The 23,535-nt window shown below is 37.0% G+C and overlaps 1 protein-coding gene across 5 annotated transcripts; it reads left to right on the plus strand.

Moving 5' to 3' along the window:
- The first annotated feature begins 198 nt into the window (after window positions 1-198).
- On the plus strand, window positions 199-23,515 carry LOC101250296 (pre-mRNA-processing protein 40C). 5 transcript variants are annotated; one of them, XM_010321053.4, is made up of 18 exons: window positions 521-743; window positions 5,153-5,485; window positions 5,568-5,720; window positions 6,952-7,149; window positions 7,301-7,769; window positions 7,854-7,943; window positions 8,050-8,213; window positions 8,559-8,596; window positions 10,265-10,343; window positions 11,248-11,718; window positions 12,897-12,980; window positions 15,522-15,662; window positions 16,831-16,937; window positions 18,233-18,356; window positions 19,538-19,681; window positions 21,032-21,178; window positions 21,607-21,729; window positions 22,928-23,515. In XM_010321053.4, exons 2-18 carry the CDS (start codon window positions 5,246-5,248, stop codon window positions 23,198-23,200), a joined length of 3,045 nt encoding a protein of 1,014 aa, XP_010319355.1. In that variant the 5' UTR covers window positions 521-743; window positions 5,153-5,245; the 3' UTR covers window positions 23,201-23,515. The 5 variants fall into 5 exon arrangements, with proteins under 5 accessions (XP_010319354.1, XP_010319355.1, XP_069153046.1 ...); XM_069296945.1 differs by having other exon boundaries at window positions 7,307-7,769; XM_010321052.4 differs by having other exon boundaries at window positions 199-743; window positions 7,307-7,943.
- Window positions 23,516-23,535: the final 20 nt, after the last annotated feature.

The following is a 23,535-nucleotide window of genomic DNA, read 5'->3' on the forward strand; positions in this document are numbered from 1 at the left end:
CAACACTTTAGCCCAACTATAACAATCCTAAGTCCAAATCCATCAAAATCCATTTTAATCTTTACCTACCATACTTCACATAGAACACATTCACACTTTCTCTTAATTGAATCACTCTGTTCATGTAACGATAACTCTAGCACTGCTTAATTCAATCGACAATAGCTTTTCTATGAATTTTTTATGTATTAGATGTTTGTGTTTTATCGAGATAGACACATGCTCAAAAGTATTATTACTTTCAAATTGAATAGATCAGAAAAAATTGAACTAAAATCGACAATAACCAAACCGACAATTATTTTTTTCATTTAGTTTGATTTGTTTTAAAAAATTTAAAAATCAATTAGATTAGTTTGGTTTTCGTTTTAATCAATAACCGATCCAAATCGAATCAGAAACACCCCCTAATAATAATGCTACTTATGCACAATCAAATTAAATGACGTAGATATCGATTGAAATCAAACTATTAAAACATACCATAATTTAAGTATCTAAATAAAATTTATCGACTATTAAGTATCTAAATAAAATTTATCGACAATTTCGACCTAATTGTTTTTTTAATAAGTGTATATTCATGGTGCTTGGTTAAATGGTTCTTTGCCCCAATTCTTCTGCAAAAAGCCCTGATCCTTCACATTGCGTCTCCTCACTCGCTCAGCGGGCACTGCGCTGCCGTATCTCTGCTCCGTCAATTCAACCAATCGCTCAGTTCCTATCACTCTCCGTGTTCACAGGTACCCTTTCTCGCTCTATGTTTTTGCTTATAGTTTTTTCTCTCTAAGCATTTCTATGCTTGAGCTTGAACAGCAACAGATATGCATTCGTCATATGGCTGTAGTTTTTTTTTTGTGTAACTACTAGTATATATTGGACTTGAAATGGGTTTTGGTGAAATTGTGTAAAGCTCTTTAATTTGTAGTGTTTGTTAGGAGACATGGTATGCCCTACCGAATGAGAATGATGTGTGAGATTTCGGTAACCCTGTTAATTTGGCAATGTTAAAAAGAAATAAGCTCAAGTGAAACTGAATGGATATGTAGGACTTCAAGTAGTTCGAGATGAGATGTGGTTGATTGATTGATGAGCTACGTTAAAAAGGCTCAATTAGTATCCTTACTCGCTCTCTCTATCCCGCTCTATGTTTCCGCTTGTTGGTTTTCTGTCTATTCAGTGTCCAACATCTCCAAGCTTAAGTTTGAATGGCAACACATGTGCATTTGTCATATGGCCCGTAGTTTTTTTTAGTATAACTACTATAACCTAGCTATGGGACTCGAAATGGGTGTTGGTGAAATTGTGTAAAGCTCTTTAATTTGTAATGTTTGTTAGGTGGCTTGGTATGCCCTACTGAATGAGAATGATGTGTGAGATTTTGGTAACACCATTAACTGGAAGTGTTGGAAAGAAATAAGCTCAAGTGAAACTGAATGGATATGCAGGACTTCAACTAGTTCGAGTTGAGTTGTGGTTGATTGCTTGATGAGCTACGGTTAAAAAGGCTCAATTAGTACCCTTCTTATTCTCTGTATCTTGCTCTATGTTTCCACTTATAGTTACAGATATGCATTTGTCATATGGCCGTATTTTTTTTAACTGTAACTAATAGTATAACCCTATCTATGGGACTTGAAATGGCTGTTGGTGAAATTGTGTAAAGCTCTTAATTTGTAGTGTTTGTTAATTGGAACCGTTGAAAGAAATATGCTCAAGTGAAACTGAATGGATGTGCAAGACTTCAATCAGTTCGAGATGAGGTGTGGTTGATTGATTGATGAGCTACAGTAAAAAGGCTCACTTAGTACCCTTTCTCACTCTCTATGTCCTGTTTTATGGTTCCTCTTGTAGTTTTTTTTCTCTATTCAGAGTCCAACATGTCCAAGCTTGAGTTTGAGTGGCAACATATATGCATTCTTCATATGCCCCTTGCTTTTTTTTAGTATAACTACTATAACCCTAAATATGGGACTTGAAATGGGTGTTGGTGAAATTGTGTAAAGCTCTTTAATTTGTAGTGTTTGTTAGGAGACCTGGCACCGAATGAGAATGATGTGTAAGATTTTGGAAACCCCGTTAATTTGCCAGTGTTGGAAAGAAATAAGCTTGTGTGAAACTGAATGGACATGTAGGACTCCAACTAGTTTGAGATGAGGGGTAGATTGATTGATTGATGAGCTACCGTAAAAAGAGCTCAATTAGTACCTTTCTCAGTCTCTCTACTTGCTCTATGTTTTCACTTATAGTTCTCTCTCTTAACATCTCCATGCTTGAGCTTGAATAGCAACAGATATGCATTCGTCAATAAGGCCATAGCTTTTTTAAGTATAAGTACTATAACCCTAGCTATGGGACTTGAAATGGGTGTTGGTGAAATTAGGTAAAACTCTTAATTCGTTGTGTTTATTAGAACTTGGTATGCCCTACAAAATGAGAATGACGTGGAAAGATTTTGGCAACCCCCTTGATTGCCAGTGTTGGAAGATATTAGCTCAAATGAAACGGAATGGACCTGTAGGACTCCAACTAGTTCGAGATGAGGCATAGTTGATTGATTGATGAGCTACGGTAAAAAAAGCTCAATTAGTTTCTTCTCATATCCACATAAAAGATCAAGTTCACTTACTTAGCACTGTTAATGTAACAAGATAGTAGTAATTGATTTCCTTGAGCTGAGGGTCTTCCCGGAACAACCTCTCTACCTCAGAGAGGTATTAGTAAGGCCTGCGTACACTCTACCCTTCTCAGACCTCACTTTGTGAGATTTTATGTTCGTATAATATAAGAATAAACTGGAATAGAGCGGAAGGACTCATGTAGCCGACCTGAACTAATTTTGTGTCGAGACATTAAATATTTTGTTTGGAGATACATATTTAAATTCACAGCATATTTTGAATTGATATAGAGAAAAAAGAGGGATTGAGGAATTAAATATCAGACGTGGAGTTTAGTTTTGGATTTCACTTGCTTATTACTGTTAATTTCTATGCCGTTTAACTGGAACAAAATGACGCCCTAACCACATCTCTTTTTGTTATATGTTAGATGCTTTATGTTGCATGTCTAAGCCATATTCCTTTATGGATCTCAAAGCTATATGTAAGCAATTAATGAAAGCGATAGAAATAATTTCAACTTGTTCAGTTGTGGAACAAAATGATCCTGGATACACATATGGTGTGACCTAGTTGTCAATAAAGTGGGTGCAAATCTGGGAGACCATGGTTCAAGCCTCAATAGAGACAAATACCGCTATTGATTTCTTCCCATTGGCAAACACCGCTTCAGTCAACAGAGTTACCAATACTTGTGTTGGTGGAGGTAACACTTTCGTGATATAATAGTTGATGTCTGTGCAAGCTAACCCAGACATCATCATTATAAAATATGGGTCCAAATAGAAGGAATTGACATAGAGAACTGGTACAGTTGACCTCATCTAGTGCAAAGTTGAGGGTCAGTTATTTTTTTGGTGAATTGATTAAATTATATTAGAACATCAAGGAGCTGCAATGGTTACAACTAAAATCAAAGTTGCTTCAAACATGAACATAACGTGAAGCTAACTGTGCAAAAACCTGTAAAGCAGCCAAAAAGATAATACATGGGGGGGGGGGGGAGTAAAATTCTGACTCTAAACAACAAAGTTAAACCTCTGTTATGCTTGTGCAGAAAATAGTGAAATGGAACCCTTGAGAAAATATTTGAAATTTCTTCCCCTCCTTTCCTTCCTAAAAGAGAATTCTCATTGTATTCTCCAATTTGTAATAACTCTTGCAGGCATACAAAAGAGAAATGTAAAATATGTGGAAATTTGAGGGGATCAGCTTAAGTTGTGTAGGATTCTGAAACTGCAATCTTAAACTATGTACAAGTGAAATATGTACCATAAATGTTGTGCATTGTAGGGTCGTTTGGTAGGATGTATTACAGAAAGAATACATGTATTAGCTTTGATATAACCAATCCCTTGTTTGATATACTTTTTTAACATATGTTTAAGTGATACAAGTATTAGTTTGTAGTAGTTATACTTCCTAGTTGGTATTATCCTATGTATAACTAATACGTAGCAAGCCATGTTGGTGGGAGGTGACATGTATCCTGTGGAATTAGTCGAGGTGTGCAAAAGATGGCCGGGACACCATGGTCATAAAAAATAAATAAATCTTAGCATAACTAATCCCTATATTACTAATTCTTGGATATCTAAGACACTCTCTTCAGTACTATTCTCATACACCCTAGCAAACAACCCCCGTGTGTTGTAAGATGTTTGTGCCTACATTAATAAAGGATTTTGTACCCTTTGATCTATTTAAATCAGATTTAGAAATGTAGATGGAAACAAAGTTGGAAACATGTCAGGAAGAATGTTTGTTTCGTCCGCACGAAGATAAGTTGATCAAGATGAATAAAGAATGTTCAAAATTAGTTGTAAAACAATATTACATGTAATTTTTCTCCTTTTATTTTGGCTATATTACATGTAATTTTTCTCCTTTTATTTTGGCTATGACTGCCTCCCTCCTCTAATTGTCTCTTCGAACTGTAACTAGTTTTTCCCTTTTACACAGAATGTTTACCCATGTACTTCTCGCTTGTATGATTGATAGCGGAATCCTGTAAAGAAAGTGGACTATGACAAGCATTTCATCTTCGCAATTGTCAATAGTTACCATTAAATTGCAGTAGTAAAAGATAATGAGATACTGGTGAATAGTATGTCAATGGGACTCACTTTGTTCCCATTTTAATTTATGTTTTTTCACTTTTTAGTTTTCAAGGGTCAATTTGGCCAATATTCTGAGTGAGTCACATCTAATTTTTCTTTGAGAATATGCTTTTAGAGACTTGTAAACTTCATCGAAACTATTATAAGTTGCATACTGTTGCATTTCAAAATGTTTTGTGAAATAGTATGAATCAATTTAACTCTGGGAAATCGAAAGTAACCATCACCCTGCAGCAGATGGAGTGTCTTCTTAAGTGGATTTGTATTTACTTTGTTGTTGCATTCCATTACATTATTGTAGAAGACTTTCTTAACTTTTCCTGGAATTTCTCTCTCTTAAATTTGAGATAAAACATTTTCTTTTTATACCAAAAAACTACAAGTACATAAATTTGAAATAAAATATGACAGGTCAACCAAATAGATGAAAGCAAAATAATTATCTCAAAGAAGCAGTACTAGAGGATCACTGTTTTTATTTCTTCAAGTAATTGAAGCAGTGAAATGGCATCCCCAGCTTGGCTGCCCCAGGAAACACAGTCTTCAAGTTCACAGACATCAGTTATGAGTTCAGCCACTGGAGAACCAACTACAAGCTCTTCAACTCCAAATGCAGATTCAACTCAGGAAGCTGCCCAAGGGAAATTTATCTCCCCTCCTGGATATAGTGTTTGTCGGGCTTCTTTCTCTTATATGAATGCTAATGTCCCTTCTGGAAGCTCTCAACAGTCATCTTCAAGTCCTGTTAGTCAATCTTTGCATTTTATGTTTTTGGAGATCAGTGGTTCATCTGGAGAGACTTCGAGTGACTTGGCTTTTGTTGCAGGTCATTCCATCAACTTCCGCAGGTTCTTCAGCATCGCTCCAACCTCCTATTCCTGGCCAGTCTGCAAATGTTGGCTCTTCATTTTCATACAACATTTCACAAACTGATAACAATTTCTCCAGTGGCCTACAGTTCTCATCTAGCACCTTGAGGGTTAGTTTCCTTTGATTGATGAAAGTAATATTACATCATACATTTTGGCTGATATGTATTATCAGAATGGGTTACATGTATTCAGTGTTTACTTTGGGGAGGTTTCCACATCTGGATGTCATACGAAGACTACTGTTTTCTATTGCGTAGCCGTGCCAATTATAGTGGCCAGTTTATGTAACATATGGTATATTAGATCAGGTAAATGTACAATGTGAAAACGAACATTGGATCTGCTCGTGAGAAGCCCGAAGCTAAAGTGAAATCTTTCTCCCTGTAGGTTTGCAATTATCGGAGTTGGAGTTAGTGCAGTTAGCTAAAATCATAGTATGTAGGATTGTGAAGAACATGCTGTGCACTTTAGGATGTATAGTCTAAATCAATACAGGAGAAGCAATATTTGGAAGGTATGCTAGGGCTGGAACAGTGGTAAATAGTAAATACTGGATAGGATGTCCTGTTGTTTTTATTTTTTAATAAAGGAAATGAGAAATTGACACGTTTTAGGAATTTCTCCTAGACACCCTTTGCATTGTACCTGGGGTTTCATTTGGTTAAAATTGCATCCTACAATTCAGGAAGAACATAGCTGTTGTCTATTATCAAATATCAAATTACATAGAAGCTTTTCAAGGACATTTGCAGATTTCTAACCTACAAAAAGGTACCTATTGGCTTTGCATTTTAATTTGTACATTACTTAAGAAGATAAGAGTCAAAAAATCCAAAATGCTAGAAGTCCTTGTTTGCTCAATGCTTTTATTGTTCTGGTGCTATATTTTAATAAATTCATTTATGTAATATACCCTATGAAGCTATGTCTATAGGTGTGATTTAGCTTTTAAAGCAGTTGACAGCTCTTTTCAATCAACTCTAAAGACAATATGTTGCTTTCTTTCGGAATGCCCTTTGTGTTGTGTTCTATGAAGGCCTGCTTCGAAATATCTATTACTCTTTGCTCCCTTCATCCGCTACTGTTGGCAAGTGTAAGGGCGGCTCTGTTCTATTTGGAATATTGCATTGTTGAAGTCTTAATCTTGTTTAGGAAGTCTTAGTCATCATTTGCGGTGATTGACCTTTGCACTAATTATGAAAATTATATTCATGGATTTTCTTAGGATTCTCCCTTGTATTTGAGAGAGTGCTATTTTATTTTTATTTTATTTTTTTCCAAAGTTCTCTTTTTGTTGGCGTTGGCGCGTGTCTGACAAGACCTATCTGTTTGTGGCAGCCTGCTGCTCCTGATCATTCTGTGGATATAAATGCATCTCCTGCAGCATCATTACAGCCTCCTCTTCCTCTGGTGTCCACAAGGTTGAGCTCATTCATGCCTGGAACTGCAGCATCTGCAGGCCCCTTGATTAGTGGTTCAAACTTATCTTTCAATGGAGGTCCTCAGATGATGCAGACAGATCAAACAATGAAACCTGTATGTGTTAATGCTGTCTCTTGAAGTTTAAAGCATTACTTATTCCTGTTGAAGACTGGTCTAATATATATGAACTGAACGCAGAGCATTTTCTATTTTGAGCAATTGAAACAATTGATCATGACTTCATAACTGATTGGTCTTATTCTAGTTGCAGAATAGAAGGGTAGACCTTGCACAGGAAACAGGAGGAATGACTTCTGCAACTCTTGTTATGCATTCTGTTTCACAGGCCGTTCATATGAGTTCTGGTTCTTCGACAGCTGCATTTCCAACTTCTCATATGGGCTCTCCAAATATAATTAGAATGCCCCACGCACCTCAATTTCAGGTTCCAGCAGGAGTTCCTAGAAGTCCTGTTACTCCTGGTCCTCCTGGTCTTGGTCCAGCTATACCTTCATCTTCCAATCTTACTGCTACAGTTTCACCCGGAGGTCCTTCTTTACCCTTAAGACCCAATGCTCCTCCTGTTCATGTTCTGGCCAATCCATCTGTTCAACAACAAACATATTCTCCTTATCATTCTCCAGCTCCTATTGCTCCATCTCACCAGGGACCTTGGTTGCAGCCTCCACCAGTCACTACCATGCTAAGACCACCATTTCCATCATATCCTGCAGGTTTTGCTGTTCCCTATCCTTTGTCAGCTACTGGTGCACCTCTCTCTTCAGTGACATTGCCTGATACTAGACCTCCTGGTGTAGCCCCAGTGGCAGCTCCACCTGGAGTGCCGACTACTGCTAGCCAGTCAACCCATGCTTCAGGGTTGCAGCCAGAGTTACCTCCTGGAGTTGGTATGCATATAGTCCTTGCTAAGAAGATTCTTTTCTTTCAATATGCTTGCTATTTATCCATTTTTTAATTCACAGCATATGACATTATTTTTTTCCTCCCCTTCAGACAGCGGTAAGCATGTAAATGATGCTGACACAAAACAAGGAGCTTCAACTAGTGAACAACTAGAGACCTGGACTGCTCACCGGACTGAAACTGGAGCCATATACTACTATAATTCTTTGACAGGAGAATCTACTTATGAGAAACCTGCTGGCTTCAGGGGAGAGGTAGGTATATCACTCCTCTGTCTTAAGCAAAAACGGTGATCTACTGGAGCACACATTTTGATAATATAAATATTTTACCAGAAGTTTATATGCTAATGCTGGGAGGTTCATTCAATTGTCCCTTTCTTTAATTTGTTTATGTTGGTTAACACTTTTGAGCTTGGTCGATTATACTGGACCCATAGCTTTTGTAGCCTATAGAAAAAGACTACCCATCAACTGTAAAAAGAAAAGAAAAAAGAAAAAAAAAGCTAATTGTCTGTATTATTCACACACTTTACTTATCCATGCATGTCAATTATCTTTCATAACACATGACAAAGATGTTTTCCCCTTCTGGTGCAGCCTGGCAAAGTAGCTGCACAGCCTACTCCTGTTTCATGGTAAATTTCAATAGTATAATAACTTTTTGACTTGTACTATTGTATTTTGTGCGTCTAATAAATTCATTATATTATATTAAATGAAATAGCATGGTGAGTGAAGATTCCTATAGTATAGCCGATCACAACTTGTTTGGGACTGAGGGTAGTTGTTTATTCATGTGAATGCACCCTCAGATCTAATGGCTTATTTTACATGGCTTGACTGCTTACATAAATATTTGCATACATGTGATGTTCTTCAAGCGCACAAGCAAAAATGGTGATCTACTGGAGCACCCACATTGATAATATAAATATTTTACAGAAACATATGCTAATGCTGGGAGGTTCATTGAATTGTCCCTTTCTTTAATTTGTTTATGTTGGTGAAGACTTTTGAGCTTGGTCGATAATACTCGATCCATAGCCTTTGTAGCCTACAGAAAAAGATTACCCATCAACTGTAAATGAATGATAGTGGATAATATACATCTGTTCGCGAGCTCAATGTACCATTGTGTTCCAGGGAAAATGTGCTACTTCTTGCATACTCAGATTTTTAGGTTTCATGATTTATGAGGTTCTGTTCATGATGCTTCTCCTTTGTTTCTTTCCCATGCCATACATAAAGTAAGCATTCTAGTTCAGCGGAGACAAAAAATACTAGGCGGTTCTTTCCATCTTTCATAGCTCTGGTGGACATAGTTACCTGATACCTATTGCTGGTGGGAGGTGGCAGGTATTCTGTGGAATTAGACTTGGTGTGTGAAAGCTGGTCTGGATACCATGCTCATAAAAAAAGAAGTAAGCATTCTAGTTTCAGTATGAGCATTTTAACTTGAAATCCAATGGAATAAAATTAAAATAAAGGACCATTCAGCCTAGATACGACTATGCAAAAAGAAAATGCTCAGCAGAAAGACAATCTTATCAAAATCAAAGAATGTTCAGCATAAGGGTAAAATACAAGCCTTTCAGAACAGCTAAATAACTGACTTTTATTCTTGTTATTCAGAGCACAATGTTAAGCTTCATAGTTCGGAAAGATCCCTGAGAAAGTCTTAAGCATGTGTACCTCTTGAACTGAGATTTGGCTTTTATCTGTTCTCTTAGATCGACGCCGGTAATTAGCTGATACTTCAAACTTCATTACTTGCCTTTGTAATTATGTGAACAACAATACGCAAGAGAGATATTACTTTATAATTGGATATAAATTTAGTTTCTTCATCTACTCAATACTGGTAAGGGTGTCTCTACAGAGGTTAGAAGGAAGGATTACATCGAGTTGAATTCTCTCCGAGTCTCTGTCATAGAACTAATTAACAGTGGCACTGTCAAGAAGATTTGGTTGATAGTGTAGCCTAGGTTCTCGGAAGGGGTCAAGAAAATTTTGGATATGACGTCAGTAAGGAGTATACTTCTCTTGGGTCATTTATGCCTGCCTGTGTCAAAATACTACCTTGTTCTTTGTCAGAGTATAGTTGCTCCTTAGGAGTTTCAAGGCTCATGTTTCATTGAGAAAATCTATTGCATGATAAGTTTATCTCGGTTTGTGTTGGATGGAAGCTTCTCTTCAAGCAAATGTTGGTTGATCTGTGTTGGTTCTTATTTGCAAGCGTCTTTAATGCTGAAGGAACCTTTAGCAGTTCAACTAACTATTCTAACTTCTTCATTTACAATCAGGGAAAGGTTGGCTGGTACAGATTGGGCATTAGTTGCTACTAATGATGGACAAAAATATTACTATAACACAAAAACAAAGGTACAATCAATCAGCTTATTCTTTTTCCTATAAAAATCTTTTGTTTTATTGGAGGTTTACACTCATTCATTTGTTTCATTTGTCATGTTTTTTTTTTTGGGCTTAGAATGGTCTGAGGTCTAAATTAGTCTATCAAATCATGTTAATGTGTTCTTTTTTCCCTTACCAGAAGTATTATCTATAACATTATCTTTTTTTTGGAGACAAGGGTAACTTTGTATTCACACCAAAAATTCATCATCCAAAAAATGATGAATTGGAAACTTACATTCCACCCATGGGTATACTTTACAAGTTCTTTTAAAATCAGCTAAATCTACTATATCCCCTAACATTGTCTTTGTAATCATAGTCTTAGATAAAATTTTATTTGTTTGTTTTAAATAAATTCAAGCCATGTATTTCTTACTTCAAATTATATAAGAAAGTAGCCCGTGGGTTTTGATGTAATGGTCAAAGCACATGATGTGTGGATTGGCTGCACATAATGAGTTTAAACCCTGCAATAATAGCCTCGTATTTAAGTGCAGAGGGGGGGGGGGATGGATGAGGATTTCTCTGTTATATAAGATCTTTTGTAGGGATGAAGAATGACTATTTGTATTTGAGGAATGATCTCCCATTCCTAGTTTATTTTTGGTGCACTAATGAAGCTCCAGCTTGTAGGATTTGCTGTTGCACATAGAAAATCGTATTAATGTTATACTGTTTGTATACCGGAGATTTCCTGTTATTATTAGAACTGTTTACTATACAAAAAAAAAAGAACAAAATATATCGGTCCCTACTGATTAAAGTGAGTTGTTCATTCTATCACTGATTACATGGTGAATTGGTTCAAAGATTGTATATGTAGCACTTACTTTTTCTAATGCCTTTTCTCCTTGTATGCCTTTGTACCCAGTTAAGCAGCTGGCAAATTCCTATTGAGGTGACAGAGTTGAAAAAGAAGCATGATGCTGATGCTTTGCAGGCTCAATCCCCATCAATATTGAATGTTAATGAGTCTGCTGAAAAAGGATCTGCTCCTATTAGTTTAAGCATACCTGCTGTTAGTACTGGTGGTCGTGATGCGACATCTCTAAGACCTTCATTAGTTCCAGGATCTTCTGCACTGGATCTTGTAAAAAAGAAGTTGATGGATTTTGGTACTCCACTTGCTGTTTCTTCACCAGCCCCAGCCTCGTCAGGAGTAATATCATCTGAAGTAAATGGATCAAAAGCACTTGAATCTACAACCAGAATTCCACAAAAAGAAAATAGCAAAGAGAAGTCAAAAGAAGCTAATGACAATGGCAATTTGTCTGAGTCCTCTTCAGATTCAGAGGATGATGAGAGTGTACCAACCAAAGAGGACTGTATCATCCAATTCAAGGTCTTTTTTTGAAGATTTTATTACTTCATAAGCAATTCTAGTTTTCTTTTTCATGATTTTATGGCCTACATAAGTTTTATGCATACACAAGTGCATTCATCTGTTTACTTTGGTTCTGTTTATATTTGTAGTTCATTTTGATTTTTTGTGCAAACAATTTAATATGATACTAGTATGTTCTGGGTACTGGTTTCTAACTTGCTGCTAGGGAGAAAGTAAGACTGGGCCCATGCCTTTTCACCTACATCCTGGTGCTAGCACTAAAATTCTTTTCTGCTAGAACTTTTTCCATGACCCGTGTATCCATGTTCCTTCCAACACATGATTTGCCATGGCGTGGAAGCCTTTACACCTCCTTTTAGATATAGCGATTAAATGTTTACCATGTGTGGAGAGTAGAGACACATGTCCAACAGGAGAGACTGATAATTGATAAGATGGGAGTGCTGGACTGTATCTAATGAGAGATTGGTAAATGAGAAATCTGAATTTTAATTTTTAAACTAGCTCTACTTGGAAAATGGAGATCTCATAGGGCGGAGAATAGAATTATAGAGTGTAAATTTGGTGTGCGCTGACGTAGCTATAGCATATGGGTCTAAGTTCACTGGCCTTCGTCCTCCCTGCGCATGGCGGGAGGTTATGCATTGGACTGTCCTTTTAGACTTTGAATGGGGCTGCAATGTGGTGGTGCAGTGTGAGAAACATCTAGGAAGTGGTGAGAGGAATTCCGTGTTTTCATATCTTGACGGTAGGAGATGGAACTAACTATTTGTTTTGGGAAGACACTTGGCAGGTAGAAAGGCTTCCAATGGCTTACAATCTGATACAAAATAAAGTTTTTACGGTCATGGACATGTTTGCGTTTTATGATTTTAAAAGTAGCTGTACTTCACGCTTTACGGGGTTTGCACAAGCTGGAAATTGCTCAGTTATATTTTTTTCTGTGGTTCTCCTTTTCATATATCCTTCTGTAGTTTATTATACTTGGGCTTGTCTTGGAACACTATCCAGTGGCTCCTTATTGTTGTTCAGTTAGTTTCTTTGCTGTAAGTACTCTAACAGTGGTGTTTGGACTTTGGGCATACCATCATTTTGTCCCTTGCATTCAGTTGAATCTTTGCTTGGTGAGTCTTGCTCTTTGGTCTAAATGTATCCCATGTGTGTGAAATTTTCAGGAGATGCTGAAGGAACGTGGAGTAGCACCATTCTCAAAGTGGGAGAAGGAATTACCAAAGATAGTGTTTGATCCACGCTTTAAGGTTCGTTGAAACTAAAGACTTTATGTGGGACTTAGTGGCCTTTTCTTCACCTCCTAAAAGACAGGTTTATCTCTATAAATCGTACATCTCCTAGACTGCAATTTATGAGTTCCAGCCTCTAAGGAATGCAGTGCTTGTTTGGTTTATCATCCATTTAACTAGGTCCTCTTTCTTCTGTCAAAAGCTATTTGTCATTCATAGTAGGCAGAATTTGAAAGATACAAACCAAATTTTAAAAGTGACATTAGAATAGTTGTATATGTGGAGGACAACCTATATCTAGGAAGCAGCAAGTTACACGAAAGGGTAATTTCATGTTTTGGAGCAGTAAAAAGTCTATTGCAGAAGTGCTTGTCATTGAGCCTTTCACGCACTTCAAATGGCCCATCTCCTATAGGCGTCAACTTGGTCTTCCTCTAGTTCAGGAACCTCTCTTTATAGACCTGTACTTCTAAGGCACATCTCAAATGATCAACATGCTCATCCATATCTTTACTATAAACTACCACAAACTTGCCAATAAAAAGTTCCATAACATGATTCATCAAACGCTTGAAGGTACTATGAGTGTTAGTGAGACCAAAAAGCATCACCAACCATTCATATACTCCAAACTCATCTCTGGGTTTCATCTGAATTTGATGGTACACTCCTAAGATCTATCTTAGAAAAGATATATGAACCACTCAACTCATCAAGCATGTCATCTAAAGGGGATTGGCGATATTTTACCATAATCTTGTTGATGGCACGACGATCATGACAAATGCCAGGTCCTATCCTTCTTTGGAACTAGTATGACCGGAACCACACTTGGGCTCATGTTTTCTCTCACGGCTCCTTTGTCAAGGAGCTCCCCAACTTGTCTTTGAAGGTTCTTTATCCTTGAGTTGCTTCTATAAGTCGCTTTGTTTGGTAATTGAGAACCTGGTACGAAGTCAATTTGTTTTCAATCCACCTAAGGGATGGCAATCCCTGTGGAAGCTCCTCGAGGGAACACATCCTCATAATCCTGCAAAATATAAGAAAGAGGCCTAGGAAAAGAAGATGTTAATTCATTAGTATGGAAAGAGTAGTCCCTATGCATGATAAGAACCACCGGACCTTGCTCCTGAAATCTCCTTCCTAACCTCCTTTTAGCTTGATAAAGAGGACCACCTTATATTCTCTCACTCTCTCCTTAGGACTCTTCTCAGTTCTCACTTCTCACTGTTTCCTCCTTCCACAACCTTGCCTTTCTCCATTGGCTGCTTCATCTTTCGATATCCCTCACTAACTCAGCTCTGATATTAATTTGATCCAAGCAAAAAATAACAATGAAACCCTAAACTAAGAAGAAGATAACAAATATAGATATATTGACACGAGAATGAAATTAATTTGAAACCCATAGCTCTTTGATAGCTAAACCTTCAATTAATGGAATCCAAAGAAGCACCTGAAGTAAACCTCAAGGGAATTGAATTCACCTCTCAAACAAGTAATAACAAAGTACCTACGTGTTAAACAATGAAAACAATATCAATAATCATCAAAACTTAGGTCTAAATGAGCTATTCTTGGCTATTTATAGTTGAGGCTAACTATTACATGAATGTCCAAAAGTGGCACTTCAAAAATTGCTAAAATACCCCAAAAGGCATGACTTGTGGTGGATCTGCAGTCATATGGGACCATTTGCGGTCCGCACGTCGCTTGTTACATAGTTGGTTGCACATTCAGGCTTGAATCTGAAAGTTTCCTGCTGCTGAGATGCGACCTGATGTTCGGCCATATGTGTATGATGTGGCCCGTATGACTCCTCTGCTCCTGCCGTATCCTGAGTTATGGTGAAGATACACCCTGTATGTTGATTACGTGAACCGTACTCTGCTCCTCATGTTGAGTCAGAACTCCTTCCTTCATCCATTTTGTTTTCCGAGGTGATCTTCATGATGTGGAATCCCTGGGATGGCATCAAAATGTGTTCAATTGCCTCCATCTTCATGAGCAGTCCTTGTATTGCTTGGAGATCCCAAGCTTGACTCCTTTTGAACGGTCTTGACGCAACTTGACTTGCATCATTCCCCTTGATTGATATGGCTGATGAGCTTTTTGGTTCATAGATAAAGGAGATCACCACTCATACCTTCTACTAATGTAGAACAACCCAACATTGGATAAACTAAGAATAGGATGTGACATGCTTTGACACAATGATACCATGTTACGGAAATGGACATTGGGTTCAAACTCAAAAGCTAGTTCATAAGACGAGGGTTGTCAATACCACATACGGAGACCACAACCCATACCCCCAACCTATGTGGTTCTAACAAAAACTATATCGTTGACATTGATTATCTGCAAGCTATTAACTCTGAGACCACTTCAAACTAGATGATCTATTTATGAGAAATTCTAGTAATATGTATATCATCTTCCAGGTCCAGAGATACCATACAAGCATTTACGGATAACCATGTTACCAGTTGTTTTTATAATCTCTTATTTGTGGTGCTTTCTTCATTACCTTCCTAAATAGTGGGTCTCCCTGTTCAGGCTATTCCAAGTTACAGTGCTAGAAAAACTCTGTTTGAGCATTATGTCAAGACACGTGCAGATGAAGAAAGAAAGGAGAAGCGTGCAGCACAGAAGGCTGCAGTTGAGGGCTTCAAGCAATTACTGGAAGAAGCAAAGGAGGTTTATCTTGTTACTAAGCTCTCTTTAGTTCTTTTCAGATGTAATCTCACAATATTCTTCTTCTAGTTTCAGTTTCAAAGAAATATTTTTACTAGTTCTTCTGTCACAGTGGAATATCTAATTTTTACTTGGCATGATTAAAATTTTATTTGCTTAAGGTAGTTAAATGTCTGATTTATACGTGGCAACAGTGGGGGGACATTTTGGTTTGAGGACAAGTTAATTTGGGATTAGTTATGCTAGCATTAGTTATCCTGGTATTATCTTTTTATCGACTGTTTGGTTTGTTGTGTTAAAGATAAACATTCATTGCACAAATTCTAAGAAGTTTGTCTTCTCAAAAAAAATTCTATGATGTCTGTGTTTACATGAACTCTCTCCATCTTATTTAGTAGAAATAGGGTTCCAGGGATCTCATGGGTATTTGTGTCATTTCATTGTTCTATCTTGGGATAATTAATCCGGGTACTATTATTCCATCCCCTGGCAATGATAACTTAACTCAGTACTTATTACTAATTCTTTTTTTACAAAGATAATGTTGTATTCATAAGCATTAAGGATATGCTGGAGACCTCCAAAAATTGGTTTCCAACAAGAGAAAAAAACAAAAAGGCTAATAGATTACAAAGAGCCTATAAAATCCAAAATTCTAACTTATCCTAGGATTAGTAACCAATCAAGGGATAAGGCAGGACTTAATTTTTATCGCAAGATTATCTATGCTTGTCCAACATACCAAACGACGCCTAGTAGTTTAATGTCAAATGGGGACTTCTGTTGGAGGTCTCAAGTTTGAAACCACATGCCAGTGAAAACAAGGGGTTTGCCTTCTGGGTCGAGCTCGATGCACCGGGCTTGGGTAGTGCGGATTACCTCTCCTATGTGGTTTGCGAGCTATTGCATAGGAGCGAGGTTTTACCCTGTGCGCACCCAAAGGGTAGCGGCTACGGGTTTCCCTTGTCATAAAAAAGGGGGGAAATTGGGACAAAACAAGTGTATTTTTAAAGCATTATAAACAGTTTGGTATATAGTAATATATGATATAACCTTTCCTTGGAAAATAAGCATTCACTCAGGGCAAAGGGCATAAATTGTTTCCAAGTTGAACTTTTTATTTGAACATGAAAATTTTAGGGCTTACACTGCTTGCTGAACTTATGTCCAGGATATCAGCGAGGATACGGATTATCAATCATTCAAAAAGAAATGGAGTCATGATCCACGCTTCGAGTCCTTAGATCGAAAGGAGAGGGAAGTGCTTCTGAATGAGAGGTATTATTCAACTGGTTCAATCTTGGTTTAAGTTTCAATTACTCTCTGTCGCTTATTTCCTGATATTTTTCTCATCTCAGCCTTAATAAATGACTTGATATAGATATTTTTTTTGACACACTATTTTTGTACTCTCCTTCCCCTAGTTTAAAAAAACTTGACTTGCGTTCCTCCTTTGTCAAATTCTAGAATACTTAAATCTAACTTGTTAAATGGACGTTTTTCATAGCATAAACTAATACTACATTATATTATTGTAGTTATTATGCGAGTCCTTAGTAGCTTTAAATGTCCAGACAGCTTAATTTTTCCTGCCATCTTCCACTTGAAGTGCAGAATTTGAAAAAACAGAATCCCATATGAACCATGATATATTACCAAATGCCATGGGAACTCTGGAAGTGTGGAATTGTTGTCCAGGGATTGAGAAAGACATATGTTTTACTAGCACGTACAATTCTCCACAATGTTTCTACCTCTTGATCAAATCTTCAAATCCACTATTGCAATAAACTAGTCCTATGAATCTTCAAGTGCTTGACACCAAGGCCCCCTGAATCCTGTCTAAGGAAACAGTTCCCCACTTCACTGGAATGAAGGATTTCTGTTTTCCATTTCCTTGCCACAAGAAGTTCCTTTTGAAGCTTATCCAACCTCTTGGCCAGTAATACAGGTAAGGAAAGAGGCTCATTGTATAAATAGGTATGGAACCGAACACACTATTGATCAACGAGAAGAATGAAAGTGATTGACACATGAGTTCCTAGAACTGTAGCATTTAGGTGGCTTTGCCTAGAAGCACAGGCGCTTGTATTGCGCTCCCACAACCCCATTTCACAGTTTAGGCTGCTCCGATTTTGCTCGCCGCTACTACGGGAATCACTTTTGTTTTCTTTTCTCCTGGCTACTAAGATGTTTCAGTTCGCCTGGTTGTCTCTTGCATGCCCATGAATTTTATTTTTGGAAGGGGGTGGGGTGGGTTGGGGGATTTGCACCATCGGTGCGAGTGTTCCACCTTTTTTTAGTTGATGATCTGAGAATTTGTAATGGGTAACATATTCAAAGAGATTTTGACAAGAATAGAACTTTATTTTTGCTTGTGCAAGTTTGTGTTGCAACTATGCTCAGTTGCTGGAGGACTAATCAATGTAGTTAACATTCTCTGATCTTATTCTTTTGCTGGTCTGGATTTGTTTTTCTCCTTTTGGTTCGTGGCAGTTTTAATATGATTTTATGTATTTCCATTTTTCTTTATAATGATCCGGTTGTTCAGGCAAGATGTATGTACTGTGTAGGGTTCTTCAGCTTAGGAAAGCAGCTCAAGAAAAAGCTCATGCTGTACGTGCTGCTGTTATATCTCAGTTCAAGTCCATGCTTCGAGAACAAGGAGATATTACTTTAAATACACGGTGGTCAAAGGTAGGTTTATATGTTGAGATGTTATGATAAGAAAATTTCAGTATGAGTAGTTGTCTTGGAGATATTTTTACTTGCTTGCAAATTGGTTGCTTTCTCTGCATTGGCATCCCTAGTTAAGATTGGAACTTCTGATGTTCCTTGCTTAATTCTGTATATAGTAGTATGTGGCGCCTTCAACTTCTTAGTTTTCTCGAGTTCTGTTACATTTTCACTTCCTTTTAATTTTCTCAACAAACCTTTCATGTTCTCAATATGGTCGAACACTCCGCATAACTAATGCCATGTTAAACTCCAATTCTCTTTAAATCTACAATGTCATCAAATTTATCAATAATTTCTTAACTTTGTGAAGTAAAACAAGAAGCCCATTACTTTAAATTAAGTGGCGCAGGTTTATGCTGGGTGGTGCCAAAATAATTGACTTCCCTTAGACAGAATATCTCATCATTTCTTTTGTATTAAGACAGAATATCTCATCATTTGCTTTATGAAATTATAAGTATAGTGGATCACACTCCGAGATAATGTTTTTTATCTTAGAAAGTAAAAATAAAGGTAGCATCAACTTGAAAGAAAGGGCGTAGCGGAATAATAGAATTAAAAATCTTGCTCTCTGGAACATCACCATTTTCAAAAAAGAAAATTTTTAAAACCTTGCTTTCTGGAACTAAGATAATAGTCAAAACATCGATCAGTATCCATTTGAATTAGGTGATGAATATCATGTCTGCGAATCAACAAGAGAAAAATGATTTGTTCTTTGTTTCATTGTTTTATTTTCTCAGGCAGTCCCCTGTCATCTTTTCTTAAAACCAATGGAAGTTATGCTCGGGTTTTCAATATTCATACGGTTCTTGCAGTTTTGCCCATTTCTTGAAATGCTCATGGGGGACAAAAACTACTTGCCCTTGTTTTGGTTTTGATGAATACTCTATATAAAGTTTAGTTTAAACTTTTCTTTTCCCTCAAGTTATCAGTCCCCTGTCGTCTTTCCTTAAAACCAATGGAAGTTATGCTCGGGATTCCAATATTCGTACGGTTCTTGCAGTTTTGCCCATTTATTGAATTGCTCATGGGGGACAAAAACTACTTGCCCTTGTTTTGGTTTTGATGAATATTCTATATAAAGTTTAGTTTAAATTTTTCTTTTCCCCTAAGTTGCGATTTTCGGTTGATATTAGGTGAAGGATAGCTTAAGAAGTGATCCTCGTTATAAGTCTGTTAAGCATGAAGACAGAGAGACTTTATTCAATGAGTATCTATCGGAACTGAAGGCTGCTGAACAGGAAGTTGCACGAATTGCAAAAGCAAAACACGATGAAGAGGTGAGTTCTTTCCCAACGAATACAACATTACCATTCTACAAAAATAACTCTTCTCTTTTTCCAATTTTTGGCACCTTCTTTTTCTTTGTTTAAGCATTTCTTCTTTCGACTTGGCTTTTGTTATATTATTTTATGAATATTTATTAGGGTAATCCAAGTTTAATATCATACTATATCATTTTGGGTTTGTGTTCTCTCTCTCTCATATTATGGTCTTCCTTTTTTGGTGGGGGAGTTAGATATCTCTCAACTGTCTTTCTAAAATATGGTTTTTAAATTTTTCCTATTAACCTGTAACTAGTTATATACTGTAAATCTCAATGTGGAACTTAAGTGTACAGATAACACCTACGATTTGACTCTAACATGCAGTTAGTTCCTTGTCACCTCTCTTATTTACTTATCACGTAACCAGTTACATCGTAAATCTTAATTTGGCACTTAAAACATACAGATAACACCGTTTGGATTGGCTTAAAAGGTAGTTTTTAAAAAGCAAATTTTTAAAGTCAAACTTGAATGACGTATAAGTCAAAAAATAAAAAGTAGGGAGAGTCCTACTTTTGACTTTTAACTTATTTTAAGTTATTTTAAATTTGCCAAACACTCCTAAAAGCTAAAAATGACCTAAAAATAAGTTTGACCAACTTCGGAGTGAATCCTACCAGGCTCTTAACATGTGGCTAATTCGTTGTCGCACACCCTAACCCACCCCGTCCTCTCTCTCTCTCTCTCTCTTTTGAACATGCACACATATTATATATAGGGGTTAGAACTTTTAAGCCGTTTGTAGAGAGGACGAACACTTAAACCCCTATATTCTTAATTCTCTCTATCTCTCTCTGTCTTATGTTATTTCCCATGAATCCAAATGCACCTAGTTCCTCGAAGAAAATGCTCGAATCTAATTGGAACCTATCGTTGAAAGAAAATGAATTTGTACCTAACTCAATTTCAAAAGCTAGTTCATCAGAGGTGAGAATTGCTCAAAACCATATAAGGTGACAACGCATACCTTCGACCAAGATGAAACTCTAACACCTCTTAACACGCTGCGTAGGTCATCTCTTCGGGTAGTTTAATCATATTCATTTGTCTTTATTCAATGGTTGTCTTTCAACTCTGTTGATTCAAGCCACTGTGTTTGTGCCTCCAACTAAGGGCTCTCACTGATTCTCTCTATTATGTTGATTGTGGTAGACAACAAATAATTGTTGCTTTGTGATTTTAATTAATTTTACTTATTTAAGTTATGTGTGTATTTGGACCGTCAATCTGAAGTTTTGGAAAAATCTGTATGTAGTACATGAGGTTCTAAAGATGTTAATGGCTATCTGCCTGACTTTTTAGGATAAATTGAAGGAAAGAGAACGTGCTTTGCGAAAACGTAAAGAAAGAGAAGAACAAGAAGTGGAGAGGGTGCGGTCGAAAGCTCGTAGAAAAGAAGCTGTTGAATCTTATCAAGCCTTGCTGGTTGAAATAATTAAGGATCCTCAGGTATTATCTTGTATAGACCCCAAAACTGTTGCAAGGAAATATCTTAGAACGTGTGTCATGGATCATATCCCATCATTTGATTAGACTGTTTGTCTGGATAGTTCAAGAACCTTGAAACAGAACTTCTGCTTCATCCTAATAAGCTCATCAGCTGTTTGCCTGCCTTCATCTTAATTAAGAAACAAAATCCAAAAGAACTTTCTTTGTTGCAAAGTCCATCGATTTTTACACGGTTGGTTTGCCTTCCTAAATTGTGTTGTAAATAGCAATGCTCCTTGGTGCTCATCATTTATGTAGTTATAATTCTTGAGTTTGGGCTTTACAATTGTGTTGTTTACTATGTGGTTAACTGTTGAAAGGTCATTCCGTTTTATTCTCTGGATGTCTATTTTCAATTTTTTGAGATATCCTTCTGCCTTGCACCCAAGGCTTCTTGGACAGAGTCAAAACCTAAATTAGAGAAGGATCCCCAAGGACGTGCAGCTAATCCTCATTTGGATCAGTCTGACTTGGAAAAGCTTTTCCGGGAACATGTGAAGGTGTTGTATGAGGTGAGATTACTATTGTTGTTCTTTTTTAGGTTAATGTTATCCTTGTTATCTGCTTTGTAGGGGGAGTTGATACTTGCAAGAGTTGCTAATATTTATCTAATCTGAGTTACTTGCATAAGGTTGTGCAATTTCATAGAATTTGTTGTTTTATTTTTTTCCTGTATCTCATAGGATCAAGAAGCTCTTTTTTTTTTTTAAATGACAAGGAAAACTTGCAGGCGCTGCCCTTTTAGTGCGCATAGGATAAAACAACCGCTAGCTCACGAACCATATAGGAGAGGTGACCTGCACCTCGCAAGCCCGGTATGAAAAGCTTGACCCAGAAGGCATTCCCCTTGCTTTCACTGGCAAAGGGTTTCAAACTTGAGACCTCCAACAATGTCATTGGGCCACCCGAAGGATTTAATAAAAAGAAGATATTATTGTTTCTTCCCTTCATCAATAATTATCTTTTTTGTTTTGGTAAAAATAAGATATTATTGATAAAGGGAAAAAACAACGGCAGTTGAAGTGTACCAAAAAGTAGAAAATTGGTTTTCAACAAGAGTCACCTATTGTTTATACAAACAGGAATCTTGTGGGTGCACTAAGAAGCGGTGAGGGGGCAATAAGCTATTCCGCTTGTGTAAAAGTCATTCTCTGCTCCTCAAAAGTTCTCCTTTTACTCTCCCTGCAAATTTTCCGCATAATGGTTAGAAAAGCCACATCCAATGCCCTCTTCTTTTCGGACTTCTGAATGTCCAACTAAACATAACTTTCTTTACCTCTTGCATGATATCATCGAAGACTGAAACATCCCGGTGTCAATCAGATGTGATCACACACATGAAACTTTTTACCCCTCTCCATCTTTCAGAATTGAATACATTACTAATTATAATTCTTTGTTGAGTTTCTAATTACAAGTGGTTTTTAAAATATTTTGAAGTATTGATAAGCTCTCCTCATAAGTTGCTTAAAAATAATAAAAGCTGTAATTGATGTGTGTAAGTACATCTTTTTCCTTTCATATCTGATTGTAAGTGTTCTGTATCCCCCTTCATTGCTTGAAATTTATTAGCAGTTCGCATTATTCAAAACAGACGTGTGTATGGTTGTTTGTTATAGCCCCTGTTATGCATGCAGTTTATCTGTTTCATCGTTTATCAAGAAAATCGTATTCTTCTTTATTCTTATACTATATATTTTGGTTTACCAGCGGTGTGTACAAGAGTTCAAAGTTTTGTTAGCCGAGGTCATAACTGTTGAAGCTTGTTCACGAGAGACAGAAGATGGTAAAACAGTTGCAAATTCTTGGTCAACAGCGAAACAAGTACTCAAAGGTGATCTCAGGTATTCAAAAATGGCAAGAAAAGATAGTGAAACCTTATGGCGCAGATATGTTGAGGATATTCATCGGAGGCAAAAGTCAACACTCGATGAAGCAGACAAGGCAAGAAGTAAAGGATCTTCTGATTCAAGGAGAAGGTGAAGTGAAGAAGCAGTAAATGTAACTATTTCTAGCTTTCTCGACCTTTCGTCTAAGATCAAGAGTAGTAGTCCTCAAGCATTTAGATTCATCTATCTTTTAAGAGTCGTTAGGAAACGGAGTACTTGCTGCCAGTTTCTTGGCAGTTTATTTATCCATTCAAAGCCCCAGTGTTTAGAACTTTGTCAAACCTAAGCTTTCATACTTAGGTGGTCATGTTGTAGATTTGATTTCTTTTAATTCCATGTATGTTAGAATTTGAGATCACAGCCAATTCTCTTTCGTAGTATTGAATCGAATCGAGTCATCTCTTTTCCATTTGCTTGGAATGTTTGTGA

The sequence above is a fragment of the Solanum lycopersicum genome, chromosome 4 (genome assembly GCF_036512215.1).
Source record: "Solanum lycopersicum chromosome 4, SLM_r2.1".
NCBI lineage: Eukaryota > Viridiplantae > Streptophyta > Magnoliopsida > Solanales > Solanaceae > Solanum > Solanum lycopersicum.